At 37.4% G+C, this 18,484-nt stretch overlaps 1 protein-coding gene across 1 annotated transcript in view; it reads left to right on the forward strand.

Annotated features, from left to right (window-relative positions):
* The window catches only part of LOC119774148 (poly(rC)-binding protein 4-like), a 59,466-nt gene that overhangs the window by 13,079 nt on the left and 27,903 nt on the right, over nucleotides 1-18,484 (forward strand). The window contains exons 2-6 of the mRNA XM_038271526.1: nucleotides 3,713-3,902; nucleotides 4,038-4,061; nucleotides 6,062-6,094; nucleotides 8,253-8,369; nucleotides 14,766-14,897. Of these exons, the coding sequence (XP_038127454.1) occupies nucleotides 3,795-3,902; nucleotides 4,038-4,061; nucleotides 6,062-6,094; nucleotides 8,253-8,369; nucleotides 14,766-14,897 (414 nt within the window). The 5' untranslated portion in view covers nucleotides 3,713-3,794. The remainder of the gene's footprint in view (nucleotides 1-3,712; nucleotides 3,903-4,037; nucleotides 4,062-6,061; nucleotides 6,095-8,252; nucleotides 8,370-14,765; nucleotides 14,898-18,484) is intronic.

Raw genomic sequence — 18,484 nt, forward strand, 5'->3', positions numbered from 1 at the left:
TTTATCAAATTATGTGATACTGTATTGTATTATTCAATTATTTAATAAAACATTTGGAAAGTGTCTTTGTTATGACAGCAAAGTAGCTCTGGGTTATAAAATAATAGTTGGAGTTTAAGCTTAGCTACTCTTGTCAAAGAACTATGAACACATAGCTTGACAATACCTCAAGCTTATGAGTTGAAACACAGCAATCTAGAGTAAAATCTTTATATTTTGAGGAAAGATTGGATTTTTGTTTTTGCAAATATAGTACAGTTTTCAGACATTAGGGGGGAAAGAAATCTTTTATAGTTCCTCCAATGCCTCCAGTGATCCTGCTCCATGCTTATCTGCAGGCTTTTGCTGTTTATGTTTTCTTCATTCAGATAACTCCTATCCAAAGTCAATAAGCTGTTTACATTAAAGCTAAGAATGAGCTACTTAGAACAAATACCACACATCAGCTTCCTTTGAAGGTTAAAGATTTACAAAGCAACCCAGGAAAAAAAAAAAAGCTGTGGTCTTGTATGCAAAAAAAAATACAATCTGGACATGTGAGTAAAATACAAAAATTAAAAAGTTATTTTTGCTTTTAAAAAGTATATGAAAGACATTGAAGGTTAATGTCTAAATTAGGGCTGAAACACACTAATCGGATTAAATGTGATTCATTGATTATTGAAATAAGCGTCAATTAATTTAGTAATCGATTAGATTTAGAAATCGTAAAATATGCCTTTGGGGGACAAATTAACCAACCCTTAAGCAGCATTTATAGAAACATTGTAAAAACAAAATATTTATATATAAACATTTTGCCTCAAGTGGAAACGTTTTAGTTTCAACTTGTTTAATTTCATAAAAAGTCTTCTTAAAGGAACCTTTTGCTATCCGATTATTAATCGATTAATCGAAAAAATTATTGGATGACTAATCGATTTGTAAAATGATCGTTAGTTGCAGCCCTAAACTAAATGCTTACATGATAGTCAAAAGACAAATAGCTAAATGAAGTTTGATTATTAATTTAGAACTACAGTTTTACTTTAGCCTCCTTGGTGATGCAGGATTACTTAATCAAAAAAGGGGTTTCTATTTAAATCCCAAGTTTGGCAGTTCTGTGTTTTGCATCTGGTCATTAATTAGCCTTTTTTACGATAGGCTGAAGTCCTACTGACACCCAACAAGAGATAGAGTGCTTTAATCTCCATCTACTTAGTGTCTGGAAAATATGACTTTCTTTTTTTTTATTGTTTCTGTTAGCTTTGTTTTATTGTAAAAGAAAACAAAGACGTATGAATATGATGTCAAATATTTCATTAGATCAGATTTGGAAAATAAAAACTGCATGTTATGAAGATAAGATGGTGCAACATTAGAGTTCAAAGCAAGGAATGTCATTAGAATGTCATCGTTCTCTGGTCTGGTTAGAGGAATAGACTACTGAAGACAAAGTGCAACACATTTAAAATACTTTTAATGCACTCGTATCTAACCTGTGGGCCATAATCAGCAAGCTCAAAACACGCATAACCAGTTCTTTTGCAAAATGATTCTCTTTTGAATTTTTTTCTTTTTACCTGCTTAGCAGAAATTAAACATGCATTCTTTTCTATGAAAAAGAATATTTTAGAGCCCAAATGGGGTCCCAGAGGTTTGCCGTACTATAAAAGAATTTTTCACTTTTCTAACTTTCGGTCAAATGTTTTAATTTTTGTTTATTCAGAAAAAAAAAACATTTATTTGCAGCAACACAAGTAAGATGTCAATGTGAGTGACTGAGTCTGATATTGAATAAAATATCAATGGATGTTTGTTGCCCTGTTCACAAAGAAATGAATATTTAAACAAAAAAAATCGGACTTTCAAAAATGTGTTTTCGAAAGTTTTTCTGTTTAAGAAGATAATTCGTCCATGAAATTGCATTTGATAAAACAAAGAAAAAATACAACAAAAGTGTCCATCTGCATTCACTCTAGTTTCTGGAGGGCTAAATGTGTAAAATAGTTTGTTGTTGTTTTTTTCAAAATGTATTCCTGTTATAGCACCTCTGACTTAACCAATCAGCCTGAGATAGTATTTTTTTCTCATCTAATAAACTCTAATAAACTCTAGCAAGAACTGAACTGTTACATTGCATTTTAAGACATTGCTTACTTAAAGTCAATATTAAATCTAAGAATTTAATTTTAAGTATCTGCCTTCAGGTTCTGCTTACTGTCCTTTATCATCGTGTTTCTTTTTGACAGACAGTCAGTCAGCTGGAACATGAACTAATTATACACATCATGCTGAAACTGTAAACAGCCAGGTGACTCCAACATTAATCTTTAAGCCGAGTGGCACGCGGCTTACAAGCACAGACCTGCTACCACCGTGTCATTCTGGAATCTGCACAGATGCCTCATTTACTGTTTGCTTGTTATACTTTTTGTATGTCTGCATAAAGTGACTTCTCTGTTTGATTATTTACTTTGCTCTGGCTCACTAAAACCAGGCAGACACAATACAATGTAAAAATGTTTATCACAAATATCTCAAATTCAGTTATATTGATTTGCATCGATCTAAACCTCATTGGTCTGGTAGAAAAATATTATTAATGGTGACAAAAATAGCTCCGTTCACTGGGTAAAACATATTACAAAGACACGGATGACACTGACGACCCCAGCTATCCACAGAGTGTTTGGATCCCCAAACAGGAACACTGCTGACTCTGCTGGTCCCTCTGGTCAATATCCTGCACATATAGTACCGTTTATTAGTGACTTTGCTAAGATTATCACCATTAACAATACATCAGCTACATCTAATGAGGAATTTTCTATACAGAGCTAAAACTGAATAGTCCAGCCTAAAAGTCTTATTAATGTGATAGCTTTGTTTGATTTCAGCTTTGATTTAAACATTTTAGATGTGCAATACAGGTAGAACAATCACAATTTATTTTTCACAACCATAAGGGTTAAGCAGGTCTTGCAGTGTTCACTTCACTTCAATGAGTAGGAATACTATCCTATTCAAACAGCAACTCTCACTATCTAAGTCCATCTATTGCAGTGCAGTATTATGGGGGGAAATGAAAAAAAGTAATTAAACAAAATCTATGTATTGATTCCTACCGGGTTGCAGGGGGTGGTTGTTGTAGCAGAAGCTAGTGACCATCTACCAGTGGTCATTGAAGGGCACCCTGGGGAGGTCTAACAAAAACACCATAATGTGCATTAGTATAAAATACTTTAAAATTAAAACTTCTTTTCGCTTCTTATGGTTACTTACAAAACATGTATGATGCTCGTTATAACAAGTATTGTATATATTTATTCTATTACTACAAGAAAAGCTGCAATGGCCAGAGACCTCTTTAGCAATTAGCTTTTTAGATTGTTTTATCTACCTCCTATCTTGCTCACTTTGGTGATAAGTTACATAAAGTTTTGCTCTGACTATATGAAGTTTAGCAATTAGTATTTTCTTATCACCAGCTCCTGGCTTATGAAGATCAACACATACCTTACTTGAAAGGCATGTTTTCTTTGTTTTGCTATTTAGAACACTGACTGAGACCAATGAGTCACTTCGTTTCATGATGTTTTTACCCTAGGAAAACACAGGCTAGTGTGGTTTTAAACATCTTGGTCTAGGGCGTCCTTGAAAATAAAAAATTCCAATGATAAGTATGTTTGTACATGAATAAAAGCTAAAGACGTTATAATTTCTCTCTTAGATCAAATCTGAAGGACATCAACTAGTCAGTGAAAGAGTCACGGCCTTCGCTCGCCCACGTGACCAGCGAATGAGCCTTGTTCATGCGTCTCCCTGCGTGCCACTCCCCAATCGTCATGAACTGTGAGCAGGACTTCGGAGATGGGGGCTTGGGAGTGACCCTCACACTACGACTGCTCATGCACGGAAAGGTTAGTCATGAATAAATGTATGCTGGGAGCCAGTTTGTCAAAGCTTTATAAATAATAATTTTCTCTCCCAATCTTGGGTTATGTTTTGCCTGTATAAAAATTATATTTAACTATTTTTTCTCTTTGTGTGTTCAGGAAGTAGGCAGCATTATAGGAAAGGTGAGAATTTTTCTATTATTTCTATCCTAACATGACAAAGTGGTTCTCTTCAGATAGGAGGGAGGGAGGGAGGTAGGAAGGAAGGAAGGAAGGAAGGAAGGAAGGAAGGAAGGAAGGAAGGAAGGAAGGAAGGAAGGAAGGAAGGAAGGAAGGAAGGAAGGAAGGAAGGAAGGAAGGAAGGAAGGAAGGAAGGAAGGAAGGAAGGAAGGAAGGAAGGAAGGAAGGAAGGAAGATAAAGCTTTATTTATGCTTGATGTCTCTGCGAGATCCATGCGGCCAGAGGGAGAAAACGAGGAAGGAAGAAGATGCGAAAAAAAAAGAAATACATGTAAAAAGATTAAGATGGAAAAAAGAATTTGAATTCAGAATTTAGACACGTAAAAAATAAGATTTTTTTATCACATCCTTATTTGGTATTTATGTTTTTTAGAGCTGGAAAAATGCCTTCAAATTTAAATAATTTCCAAACTAAATTGGAACCCTTGATTGAAACTGAAATCCTTGAAAAACATTTCTCTACATATAGATTTGTTTTGTTTCACCAAAACCCAGCAACAACCAGCTGTCACTCTGAATATCCCCAACCAAAATATAATTGCATCCATCCAACCCTCTTTATACCCCATCTACTCTTCCCATAAAGCACCACAGTAATCCATCAAACAAAACCATTAGTCCATTGACCACAAGCCTCTTGTTGAAACCAAGCTCCGAAGATGTATTAGCGTTGGCCCCTTGTGGGCACTTTGAACGTCTGCCAGGAAAGGTGAGTCGGTGGTGTGCTACTTCAGCTGCTCCCCTCTGAGTTTAACTCTTAAAAGGCATCATTGGGATGAAAAGAAAAAAATATATCCAGCTAATTGGAAAGAAAAGACGTCACAATGGATGAGAAGTGGCAGGAAACACTATCAACTACGAAAGAAGAGAGGGGTGGATATAAAGTGAGAGGAAGATGATTCTGGTCTGCAAAGTGCACATTGTCAGAGTGAAGAACTCGATGTGGAATAGTTGTGCTGATAGAGAACGTCTCCACCCTTCCCACCTCACCATAACAATAATCTCTTCCGCATCAATTAAGGACCAACAAATATATTGCAAATATATATATTCCTGGGAACAAAAAAATGACACATTTGTTGAACTGTTAGATGATGCATTTGTTGATCTTAATGGACAGAATCAGACTATGAAGTGTGAATAGCTTGGAAGGACTTTACCCCATACAAAGTGAAATGGAGGAAAAGAGGTAGTCAGAAAAAAACAAGGAGTCTGTGACACAAATCTGTCATAAATACTGTTTTTGCCTCGCAGGTGCTCACACAACAAAGTTTTTAAAGCAGAATGGATTTACAGTGTCCTGCTTTTTTTTGTCAATAAGTGCAAAGTGGAGGCATGATACATTGGTTTCACAGTTTTGCACCGATAAAGATTTCTAAACAGTTTTGTAAAGCACGGTTCAGTCCATTATTGGTCATAGGGAAGACAATGGCACAACTGTATGCCTACTTAGACATGGAACAAAAGAGCATTAATGAGATATGCAGTCAAGAGACACATGATAAATCTTGGGGAGCAGCAGAAATTCATTGCTCAGGTGGGAGAGTCTAACAGGAAGAATGCATGTCATGCACTTTTTTTAAAATGATACTTATGAAGAGTTGCATGAACAAGGCTGTTCAAAGAAACTCAGGAATAATGTCTGTAGTTTACCAATATGACTTCCTCTAGAGCTATAGCAAACAGATGAAAATATATACTTTGGGATACTTACGTTTCTTGTAATCTGTAGTGATTTAAATTACATGTAATTTAATGGAAATCATTTCATTATGCTTTTATGAATCCTTTATCCTTATGCACTGCAGATTGAACCTCTTGATTGATTTTTTTTATTTTTACTTGAGTTGAATATGAATTCTTTGAGTTTAGGGACATTGTTATGCTGATACTGAATCATGTTTTCCTTATTTTAAAGCTGCACCTCATCTTGTCTTTTTCAGAAAGGAGAAACTGTGAAGCGAATACGAGAAGAGGTAAAGTGTCCACGATTTAGAACATCAAAGTACATCTGATTATTTTTTCTTTGACAACGTTGTTTTCAACTCTGCAGCCTTATGTTTTGGGTTATGCCAGATCACAGACTGCAGGTCCTTGAATGAGCAGCTTTTACTCTGTGACTTTTATTCACATTTTAATACTTTCTCTGTCTCACAGGGAGCGGAAAAGCGTTCCTAACAAATATCTTGCTTGAAATTCCTTTGGGGTAATAATAAAACATTTCTGATCTAAAACTATTCTCTCCACTCTCCCAAAGCAGAATTTGCCAAATCCCTTTCGCCTTTCCTTTTCTTAATTAAAACAGCCAACATTTTTTTCTGTGCTTGTCCCCTGATTTTTCTCTTTATGAATCTCAAGGGTGCAGGAAAACTAATACCGCTTGGTTAGCTCTCAGTATTAAAAAGTAATTAGTCTGACACTCATGGCAGCATTTTTGATTCCTTCACTACTGAAAGTGTTTTACGCTGTGCTTTATGAGGCAGAAGTATAAACAGAGGAACGGTGAAGCCATTGGACAGGGCAGCTCTACAGATCTGCAGAATGAAACAGTCAGCATGGTAGCCTTCCAGCTATCCACTCATGCAGTGTTGTTTCTGTAAGAGCCTCACTCTTAGCCATGTCCTGAAACTTTAAAATGACAGTGGGGACAATTACCTTGAAAAAAAACAACGTTCAAAAATCCAGAAATATCGTAATAATCAGTAGAGATCAGAGTCTTTAGACTATCTTATTTAGTCTCATCTTCCGTTTATATTTTTTAAAACCTTTTCCAGTCAGAATTTTAATAAGTACATTAAGATTATTGCTTGAATTTCCATGGACTTAAAAGCCTTTAATGTCTAAATTAAGGTTTTTATTAAGGATAGCAAACAAAATCCAATTTGGTGACTCCATTCTACCTAAATGCTAAATATCCTGCACCCATGGTCTATGTCCTTGTTGTGTTGCAGGGCTTAGGGTCAGGCCTATCTAATGCTTTAATTTGGGCACAGTCTGCACAGGTTGGCAGTCACAGAGACACACGGGACAAATAGCCATGTGTGCACATGCTCACTCTTGAGGGCTACTTAGAGAGACCAGTAAACCAAATATGTATACTTTTGGACTGTGCGAAGGAGCCAAAGTGCCTTGAAAGAACCCAGGCATGCTGGCAACCAAGACAACCCTTCGTGCTGCAAGGGAACAGTAAAACTAACTGTTCCAACTTTCATCTCCTAAAAAAAAACAAGTTTGGAAAATGCCAAAAGCTTTATTTTTTGGTCATTTAATTTGTAAAATCTTGAAGTTATAACACTGATTGTCAACTATGCCACCTTTAGACTTTTATGTTTGGATCAGTACTTTTTGGCATTTGAACTACACTAGAATTAACATGATTAAGATATTACTAAGAAATTTAATTGTGCAAACAGTGAAAATCTAACATCTTTGGATCTTCATTAAGAAACATGGATCTGTGACTAAAAATGTATATTTATTGTTTAACTCCCATCAATTTCTTAATTTAGAATTACTGGTCAACTGCTAACAAAGCTTAACAAGAAAGACATAAATCAGATTTTTTTTGCATGTGAATAAAAAATAAAAGTTGTATTTGCTTTGCTTTGGAAATATTAAATTGGAGGGCAAGGATCTTGCCCTGTATAACCTGAATGCTGCCCAAAACAAACATATAATAAAGCTCAGAGAAAAATTATAGAGAGGTAACAGACTGGAATTAGTATAAATAAGATTGCTATTTAAATACGATTTGGGAAAAATATGGGAAGGCCTCATCTGATGCAGAAAATTGTGATATTTTGGTAATTTTTTAGAAATTAACAAGATAGGGTAGTGGAAGCCAGACAACAAGTAAGACCCCTCCTTTATGCAGGACACTGCTATCTTACCAGATATTACTCATCTACGTTTACACAAGAGGTGGGGTTTCTCTTTTCTAAGTTGAAATTCTCCAAAGATGTAAAAAAAAAAACAAAAACAAAAAAAAAAAATTACTCTGCTGCCTTCCCACATAATCTTTTAACACACAATCACTTGTCTTACCCTTCATTGGAAGGACAGTAGAGTTGCTCCCAGATTCGCATCATTGGCTTGAAGGTAACGTGGGAATGACCTCTTCCGTCTGCTCCACAGAGCTGTGCACGTGTCAACATCTCAGAAGGCTCCTGTCCAGAGAGGATCATCACCATCACTGGCTCCACAGAGAGTGTTTTCAGAGCTTTCACCATGATCACATACAAACTGGAGGAGGTGGGTGTCACACATTCAGCACCTCTAAAATTTACTGCTAATGCACTCATTTTCTGAGGAGTTACAGGAGAATACAAATTAAGATAAGAGCAGCAAGGGCTTGCAGCAAGATTTTGCCATAGTCGTAGTCATAATAAATAAAAAGTATTTTTAAAGTCTGGTAAGTAACCAAATCTATATTCAGTACATTATAACAAGATATCGCCTTACAGATCAAACTTATCCATATTAGAGACACTTGGAACAAGGTACAGTGCCTTGAAAAGTAATTCCTAATTTTTTTTAAATATTGTGTAGTCTTTAAAGCTTTTTATTAAGATTATGTGAGATGGACCAACACAATAGAAAAAGTAGCATTTTAAACAAAGCAAAAATAAGAAGACAAAAGATAAAATCCACCATTCATATAAGTAAAACAATGCATTTTTCAATGCCCCTCCCAAAATGGCTACACCGGAAAACTAAGACAGCAGTGCCATCTGAGGAGCAGAGGAGCTGTGTTTATAAAGAACTCAAAACTGACCTTCAGTGAGTAGAAACGTAAAAATAAAATACAGGCATTTGTTGATATTAACAATAAGGTCTGTAATATCTAAAATAATCTATTTTTTTACCTGAATTTTATATGTGAAGGAGAGGACAAGCATTGCGTGTTTCTAAGCACAGCATGGTGTGTGAACTGAGACTGACGGAGGCTGAAAAACAAACGCCTTCAACAATTCATTTCAGAAGTACAGTGGATGGTACTTTTTCACACAAAATCCATGTAAACTATTCCATTTTGTGGTTGCTAAATGCCAAACTAATTTTTGCATTCTTTTATCTGCTACTGTAAGGGTGTAGATGTACAATATAGAAATAAATCAGAACTTTTGTATAGAGATCACATTGGGGTTTTCCATACCAAAATCAAAAGGTAATAAATGTTAATTTTGGCTGAAAACGCAACTAATTCAACAAATTTGTACCTACAAATGTTGTGCAATTGTACGCATCTGATTAGAGCGCTGTGCATACTCCCGCCGCAGTGTGTCACAGTTAGGGGCTGCTTATACTCCCGCAGCGGTGTGTGACAGTTAGCTTGTTGCAGGTATGATGCAGATATTTTTGATTTCTGCCCAGTTTTGAAGTGTGGTTTGCGCCATGTTTTTCCACGCCACAATTGCAAGAGGGTCAATCATTAGCTAGGATTGTGGGTGTCCGTGTGTTGGTTTGACAAGTTTCTTCATCGTCTACAACCCCTCATCCAACGCCGGACAAAACACAGTTTACCCGTGAGTGTTCCCGAAAAACTGGCCGTGGCGCTGCGTGTTTAAGCTTCAGGTGGAAACCAAAAGACCGTCACACAGAGCTGCAAACTAGCATCCTGTATGGTGTCTGGGATAGTGTCAGAAGTGTGCGAGGCGTTGTGGACGGCACTACAGCCAGAGTTTCTGCCATTAGGTACCAAAGAGGAAATACGCATAGTGTAGAGTGGATGTAGAATTGACCGTTCAGAGGCCTCCTTTCTCTCCTTCCTGCAACACTATCTGCGGCACTGTCTGCGGTCACCTACAATTTTGGGGAGGTGCACCTGATTGTCTGCGGAAGGTGGGGGAGGCATATCTGCGTTAACTGCAAACACACACAGACAACCTAGTTTCTGAGCATAAACCAGGCATACAGCTTCACAGAATGGTGACAGTCCATCACATCATTAATTAATTTGGGAAAATCTCCCCTAAGGTTAGGTCTCTCAGCATCTACTGACAAGTAAACAGATACCATGGTCGACATCCTCCAGTTAAAATACACACACTACAGGAGCACTGTGTGGTTTTTATTACATATCTTTCACATTCACCTCATTGCATCCCTGAAACTCCTCAGTTTCCATGGCAATGCTCTGCCACTGCCCACTGTTTGCTGTCTACACTGTATTGTTGGGTTATTGAATGCCCGACACCTTTAATTAAAAACAAAGACAAAAATCTTAAGTTTTTCATACCAATTATTAAAATATACCCTTCTTTCTGTCTTTTTTTTTAAACTGCAGTATTAGCTAAATCATTACTCTTATTTTGCTGTTGAGCAATAATAAAACACTCAGTAACCTGAATAAACATATTCACTATGAAGATCCCTCCAATGCATACCTTAGATTAGCTATAGATTAGAATGGCTTGCAATAGCTGTCACCTTTGCTTCAAGAGCCTTAATTTAACATGAAATCAAGATTTTTAGGTTATAGAGATATAAGATTTAGATCAAATCAAGAAAATGTAACCCAGAGTGTTATGATGGGAAGGAAGGAGGTGCGTGTTCCTCATCTAATGAGACGAGACGTCAATAGACCCTGATCCGTCTTACTAAATATAGACACGGAGCAGTGAGGCACAACAGGCTCATCAAACATCCCTTTAAACTTAAAGTTCAAAGTTATTAAAAATGTTGTGTGTTTTCTTTCTCGAGTAAAACTCCCTCAAGGGTACGCATCCGCAGCTGTCCCCGTCATGAGTCAAACTCGTTTAAATTCACAGAAAACTGGAACAAACACAAACAGTTAAACGAAAAAAAAAGTCCTCTATTTTCATACCTATTTGAAGGTAGGGTAGTAAATTTACATATTAAGTGTTTAAACCTCAAAGACAGTAAAGAGCAAACAGTTTAAAATTAAAACAAAATACAAGTCTGCATTTTTACTTCCGTTTTTAGATATTAGCATTAGGCAAGTCTTTTTTTAGCCTTTTTTAGTTTTTTAACTAGTATTTGTAGAGATTTGCTAGCTGTGTCAAGAGTTTCCTGTTAGTGAAAGGGAAATGTTCCTAAATTTTGTGTTATTTTCCATCATTTCTGAGGCCAAGATATAGATACAGTCAACTGGAAGAATAAATATCCTTTACTGTCCCACATTGACGAAATTCCTAAATAAGGTATGGAGGACACTTTAGACTTAAACATGATACAACCCATCGTCTACACTTCTAATACTCTGTCAGTTTTGTTCATGTCCATCACTGTGAGGTTTGGCCCATTTTCAAACAGGATAGGTCCCAACTACAATGAACAAATATGTCTGCAGGATCATCAGGTCTATCCTTCCTGGACATGTGTCTCTCTGACAAAAACAAGGTCATCAATCGAAAGAGTCTAGAAAAGGGAGCAGAGGACCTTTGTTACTCTGTAGAAGCAGCAGCAGAAGAAACATGGAAAAATGTGCTCTGGTGTGATGAGACTTAAATTAAACTTTAGCTTAGAGGAAAACTTACAAAAAAAAGACTGGGAAATAACTGACATTAACATTTTTAGATTCTTAAAGAATTTAAAGTACTTAAAGCATTTTCCTTCTACTTTACAATAAAACAGCCCCTTGTGTTGGTTTGTTTTATAAACAGTTAATAAATGTATTTACTTATAAATGTGATGTGAAATAATCAAGCAACCTCAAAGAAGAATGAAAGTTGTTTTGTTTTTTTACCAAATGCTGTAAATTCAAAACTTAGGGAGATAAATTTTGGCTTAACTCTTTGTTGTAACAGACTTACACAGTATGTGGTTCACCTTTGCTATACTGAATTACTATGGCAACTTGCACAATGTAATGGTACTAGCATGGACACAAATTAAAGCACCACCTTCCAACAAATCAATACAGCTAGAATGTAAGAGGTAAAAAATACATCTGTGCCTGAAAAGAGAGACTCATTCAGCTTAACTGATTTATTTTATTATTATTATAAAAAAAAGTATTTTTTATGCTAGAACTAATTTCTTTTCCTTTAATATAAAAGAAACCCTGCTAATTTTATGCTTTTCTTCAATTGTTTGTACATAGTGCAGCAGTAACTAAATCTGGGGAGACTCACACAGAGAAAAGAAGCAATAAGAAAGATGTTGACATGAAGGAAAATTAATTCTTTGGAGCTCAGACTCCGGCAGAAGACAATATGCTGTAAGTTGTCATGAGCCTGGATGAATAATTAAGAAAGATTTGTAGGCCGATTACATCATAGTGCGACACCAAAGCCTGTTCGGACTCCTCCTTATGCGTCCCACAAATGCAGCCTTCTTTTTGCCAGTTTTGAAGGACAGATCTGGTGTATCGTACATGGCCTTGGATATCTCATCACTCATTGTGAGTCCAAGCAAGCTGGCTGCCCCGAGGAAAACTTTAAAGCTGCAGTCTGTTACATTGAGAAGAGAGCAGACTTCGACTGAAAATTTTAAGAAAAACAGGTTTCACGCCACTCCCCCACCCTCTCTGCTTCACTCATGCCCCACCTCCAAGCTCCACCCCTCTCACAGCATCTGCGCGGCTACCGTATGCGACCAGAAGCGTCCAAGCAGCATACGTGGCAGCTCTTCCATTTTCATCTTCTTTTTTGAAGTCTTTGCCGTGTAAGCAGTTGTCGGCAGGGGCAGTAAGGGCAGTTTCTCTTTCGCTGGTGGCTGTCGCTCCCCCATGACTTCCACGCGCGTCCTCCTGACTGCGGCAGCCGGGCGGCAGCGGCAGGTTCAGCGGTGAGAGGGAGGGGGCGGGATTCAGCGTGTGTGAGCTGTGATTGACACTCCATCAGATGCTCCTCTGGCTGTGATTGGTTGTTTTGTCTCGTCCCGAAATATTCTTTCCAGATTGCAATACAGGCAGTATGCGGGACCAATTGAAGCAGTTTTTTTCACAGGTTACATATCACATGTACTGCTGTCTGGGCATAGGGACAGTTTTAGCCAATATGACAAAAAAGTGATTTTTAAAAACTTACAGACTTCAGCTTTAAATGGGGCTGAACAGTGGTGAATTTTGCAAGTGCAGTTTAATATAATTGAATAGTTCGGTCTGAAGTTAATGAAAATATTTTTTAATGGTTATTTAGTCAGATATGTGGAGGGTCATGTTTGGTTTATTGAAAGATCTTATCTGTCCCTGTGCAAATGAGTTTGGCTGACATTTAAGCACAGATCCTGATATCTGGTCAGTGTGGGGACTATAAATCTGATATTCGTAACAATGGTACTGCTGCTGAAGCTCCTCAAAATGTTATACGGTCAAAGTTCAGCTGAAGCGCTGAATGGGGAAGCTGGACCTTTGTCTTAATGAAGTGTGTCATGAGAAATGATTGGCTTTAAAGAGGGAGCAGTCTGTTTTCAATTGGTTGAAGCTTGAGCGAGGGAAGTCAGCAGGTATTCTAGGTTAGGCTGATAAAAAGTCTTCTAGGTTGAATTTCCGCTTAAGCTCCATATCAATGCTAAATTCAGTCACATGCTACTTGTATGTATTTCTACTGTTATATGTCTGTTTATCTACATGATATCACTATTATGATTACCTGTATTCCCATCAGTAAGGTAAATAGCCCCCATCAGAAAATTATCAGCATTTAAACTTTTATAAAGCCTGTCAGACTTACTTTTTGGTATTCTGATTTATATGAACAAAGAAAACTGTATTTTTCTTTGTTTTTGTCATTGGAAAAACAACAAAGGTCAAATTATTCAACCAAAGTCTTGGAGCACAGAGTTTGTTTTTTTGTTTTTTTTCTTTGTTTGTTTTTTTTTTAAATCAAGCGCTGATAATGTAATTTTTTTTAATACAATATTTTATTTTATTTTTTACTGTGAGTGGCAAGTAATTGCAGCCTTTATTTCCACCAGTGGCTAATTTAACTGACTAAAGGCAGAGGAACTGCTTGTTCTGTCATCAATAACTATAGGTAAAGAATTGCAGTCAGCTCACCAATTGAGCCTATTTGATAATAGGATCTAGAGGTGCTCTTTTTATTTTAACCTTTAAAATCAATCAGCCATCAGCATTGCTGTCCTGTCTCCGAATGAAAATGGGTAAACAATAATTCCTTCGATTTTATTTAAACAATTTGTTGCTCTTTACTATCTAAAAAGGCCTCAGACCTTGACGAGTGTAAGAAAATCTAAGTATTTGTTTATATAATTACCTTAAAATGCTCTAGCTTTGCTACATATAGAAATACTGTTCACATTGGCACTCTATATCTAATCTTCTAAAATGTTCTTCATAGATTCAATCTCAGTCATCAGATTTGTTCAGATCCCTTTTTCCCCAAAGTCTGAAGTTCTGTTACAGTTTCTTCTTTTGTTAAAAGTTCTACAATTGAAATACATGTTAAAAATGTCATGAAAGACAACAAGAAGAGAGACCAGATTCCTTCCGAGCCTCCTGGGAACGCCTCTTCCTGCATATATGAAGTCAAGCACAAATTCAATTAAAGCAGCTGCTTGGTTGCCTTTACCTGGGACTATATATGGCTTGTCCCAAATGGATACCACAGGCTTTTTTTGTTATTGGAGGGTTGCTTCTGGAAACGGTTTCTGCCTCTTATTTGCTCCTTTCTGCTGTTTTATCATTCGTGTACCCTTTCTTTCCACAAAATCTCTCTGCAGGACCTGAATGCACTGGTAGCCAACGGAACCATAAGCTCCAAGCCTCCAGTCACTCTTCGGCTGGTCATCCCTGCCAGCCAATGTGGCTCTCTTATTGGGAAAGGAGGCGCGAAGATAAAGGAGATCAGAGAGGTGAGAAATGTATCTACTGCACAAAACATATGAAATATGTAAAAAACAAACCAGTTTTTGAAAATGTGTGTCAGACTGCAGCTGGAGGCTAGAGAGCTTCATTTTTGTTTCATTCTTCTGCTTCTTGGCTAAAGTCCTTCTAGTTGAAGGAGTAACATGCAAATAGAAAAATAATGTATTAGCATTTCAGTTTATGTTGAGTTTCACATTAAAAGGCAAGAGACTTATAATAGTTTAATTTATGGATTTTGAATAACCAGTTATAGAGCTGCACTGTGGGACAGTTTTTGCAATGTAATCTTTTACCATGAAGGTGCTGGCTTTGAATCTCTATCAGTGCCTCTCTGCATCTAGTTTGCATTCTGCACCTGTGGATGCATAGGTGCTCTATAGATGCTTCAGCCTACTACTACAATCAATTCTCACTATTGTGTATCTCTGCTTTGACCTGTTTTTGATTGGGGACCTGTTCATGATATGTCCCCCCTTAACCTGTTACTAGTGAATATAAGCACTGTTGGCCTACAACACTGCAATTATTAGCAGGTTTGGACAAAACTATATTGGAAGGTGTTGGTATCAGTGGCATAGTGTAAATGCTTGGATGTAGCCCCAGAACCTGCACAGAGGAACAGGAAAAAGGGGGCAGCATGCAGTAACATATGCTTTAATACAGCACTGAGAGAACAGTCATTTGCTTTACTTGTCAGGTGATTGGATGTCTTAGAGACTCCCTTCAAGTCAACAGGTTTCCCATGGTTGTCTAGATCATGTTTCATTATTATAAAAGCTTTACGAGAGTGAGGTGGTGGCTTAGAGGTAGAGCATGCAGCCCATGTATGAAGATATCTCTTTCCTCAGCATGACTGTCGTGGGATCAGGATTTTCCCTAGATTAGGAGTGGGAATACTTAACATGGCAAAACTTTATAGAAGTGGGATTGTAAATACAGGGGAGATGGTGAATTACTAGTTAGAGATTCTCTCATGATTCTCTTATCAATTCTTTGAAACAATGAACTTGGTAAGTGCGCGGTGACATTCGTCTACCTTCACCCACTGCATGAAAAGTGAGATTTTCGTCCCCGTAAACCCCCGTAAACTCCCGCAGATCTGCCTGATTTTCGTCAGTTTCCGACCATTTGCAACCCGTGCTTGTCGGCGTTTGTCGTACCACAAATTGTCGGAAACGGACTCTGACGTATGTGGAGAGCGATCAGCTGTACTAATGGCCCTAATTAGCATATGAATGCAGCAAACCCGCACGGCTGGCCAGGTCTGGCTTGAATAGCCTTCTCAGTATTGGCTGAAACCACTATTCTCAGACAAATGAAATCGCTCGTGATTGGCAGCAAAACCAAACGTGGCCACGCCAGGCTTTAATTTTCTTACTGAGTATTGGACGGAACCACTTCTTTTTAAACAAGTAAAGTCGCTCGTGATTGGTTGGCATATATATATATTTACATATAAATTTACATATATATATTTATTCACATATATATATATATATATTTATTCATTCATATATTTATTCATTCATATATTTATTCATTCATATGCTGTGTATTTATGTTATCCTACACTACTACACAATTATTATGCTACCATCAAGGACATGAATGAATTTATACAGGAAATGAACATTTGCCAGGAAGCTGTTTATGCAAAGAAAGAGCTTTATTAAAACACACACAACTATATACAACGCGTATCCAAACACATGCGTTTCTAAAAACTAAAAGTCTGTGAACGGTCCGTTTGCTTCCTCGGGGTTGGAGGTAACTGGCAGCATTCCCTCCGAGGCAGGTCCGATGTGCAGACGCCTACTGTGCATGGCTCTGTACTTCGGCATCGCTTCTAACCGGGACTGCAGCTTAACACATAGTTCAGTGAGATCCGGCCTACGAAATGGCGGCGACCGTACAAATCCGGAGTTCCACTTCCTCATCTGCTAGCACACTCTGCCTCGCTTTCAGCAGCTGAAAAAAAAAAACAATGAATCAGCGCACTGCGTATGGACACAACACATCTATTAATGCACCTGAAAAATAGTCACCAAATAAAGTCTTACCTTCTTTCTTCTGGCCCGACTCCAAGCAGATTGCCTCCGCACACAGCGTGTTGGCTGGCTGCGTATATCTGAAGCTCCTGCGTACCGTCTGAAAATACGTCTTACAGGCAGCTGGAAAAAATTAAATGAGAGTGGTATAAATAAAAAATCAAACGCAAGTCACAGTAACAAGGAAGGAGAAAACATTAAAACAAGTCACTTACACACAATGTCGTCTTTATCAACATCGTGCAAATCTGGACTTGCTGATATGGCTCCGAGCAAATAGGAGGTCACCGCCTCATTGTGAGGCGACAGTAGTCTGTGAAAACAAAATGTATGTCGGTATCTATCCGTATCCATTGCCTTTTACCGCAGAATGAAAGCATATTCTTTAAATCTTACCCTTGCTCCGGTTCATAGCGCCTGCAATTAGTCTCCGAGTTGTGAAGACGGCGTACTGCTTCCTGTGAATCACAAAAAATACACTTTAATAAAGCTTGTTCTTGCAAGGCTACTATTAGCGGTAGCTTAGGCTAGGCTACTATTAGCGGTAGCTTAGGCTAGGCTGCTTTTAGCCTAGCAGGCAGTAATCGAACATATATTTACCGCTAGCATCTCTTCTTTGAGTTCGTCTTGTTCGATGCAGAGTCGCCATCGCGTCCAAGAGGAGTTTTACCCCGAAATCCAGACGCTCCAGACCGCCTGCACAAAGCAAAGCATACATCCTCCACTATGGCTGCTCACCGCGCCGCTCTGAGTTTCTTGGAGATCGTAGAGCGCATGCGCGAGATGAACCAGGGTTTCCGCGGATCAATAAAAATAATTAAAAAATCATTCATTTTTTTTAAATCAAGGTCTTAATTGGCACTAAAATTATTTAAATATGTTTATCGAAGTATTTATAATTCTTTAATAAAAAATGCTTATAAAAACAATTTCGTCAGATATATTATATCGCTCCAGGCGGAGAAAAAGCTAGAGGATATATATATACGTATATATGTGTGTGTGTGTGTGTGTTTACATACATACAGGAGTCATGGAACTGTGCTTGCAGCTCCTTCATATTTCATGTACACTAATAACTTGTGTACATGGTTCTTGTTGATGGCATTAAAATCATTTCAAATAGCATTAAATTAGAGTCACTCATTCCTGTATGAACCCTGTGAGCACTTAATTTAATATGACATATTAAAAAAATCCCACCATCATCCAGCATATGTTCAGTTTCTGCCCAAATATATATTTATATTTTTGTAGATTTTTGTAACGGGGATAAGGATAAATCAAAACTGCTTTTTTTGAATGAACTTGTTCTCTTCTCCCAAACATCTCTTTTCATTCCTGTAATAAGAAGTTTCTTTTGAATGGATTTGATTAAAGTTTAAGTCCCTCGGTATAAAATAAATATTTTTATGGAGATGAGAAATCTGCTTCCTCGTTGGTGAATAACCAATAGTTTGGATCCAATCATTTAAATAAACGGTGTTAGTTTTTTTTTTTTATATATAAGAATTGTGCTATAATTT

This window comes from Cyprinodon tularosa, unplaced genomic scaffold, assembly GCF_016077235.1.
Source record: "Cyprinodon tularosa strain WSP-4 unplaced genomic scaffold, ASM1607723v1 ctg8, whole genome shotgun sequence".
Taxonomy (NCBI): Eukaryota; Metazoa; Chordata; class Actinopteri; order Cyprinodontiformes; family Cyprinodontidae; genus Cyprinodon; species Cyprinodon tularosa.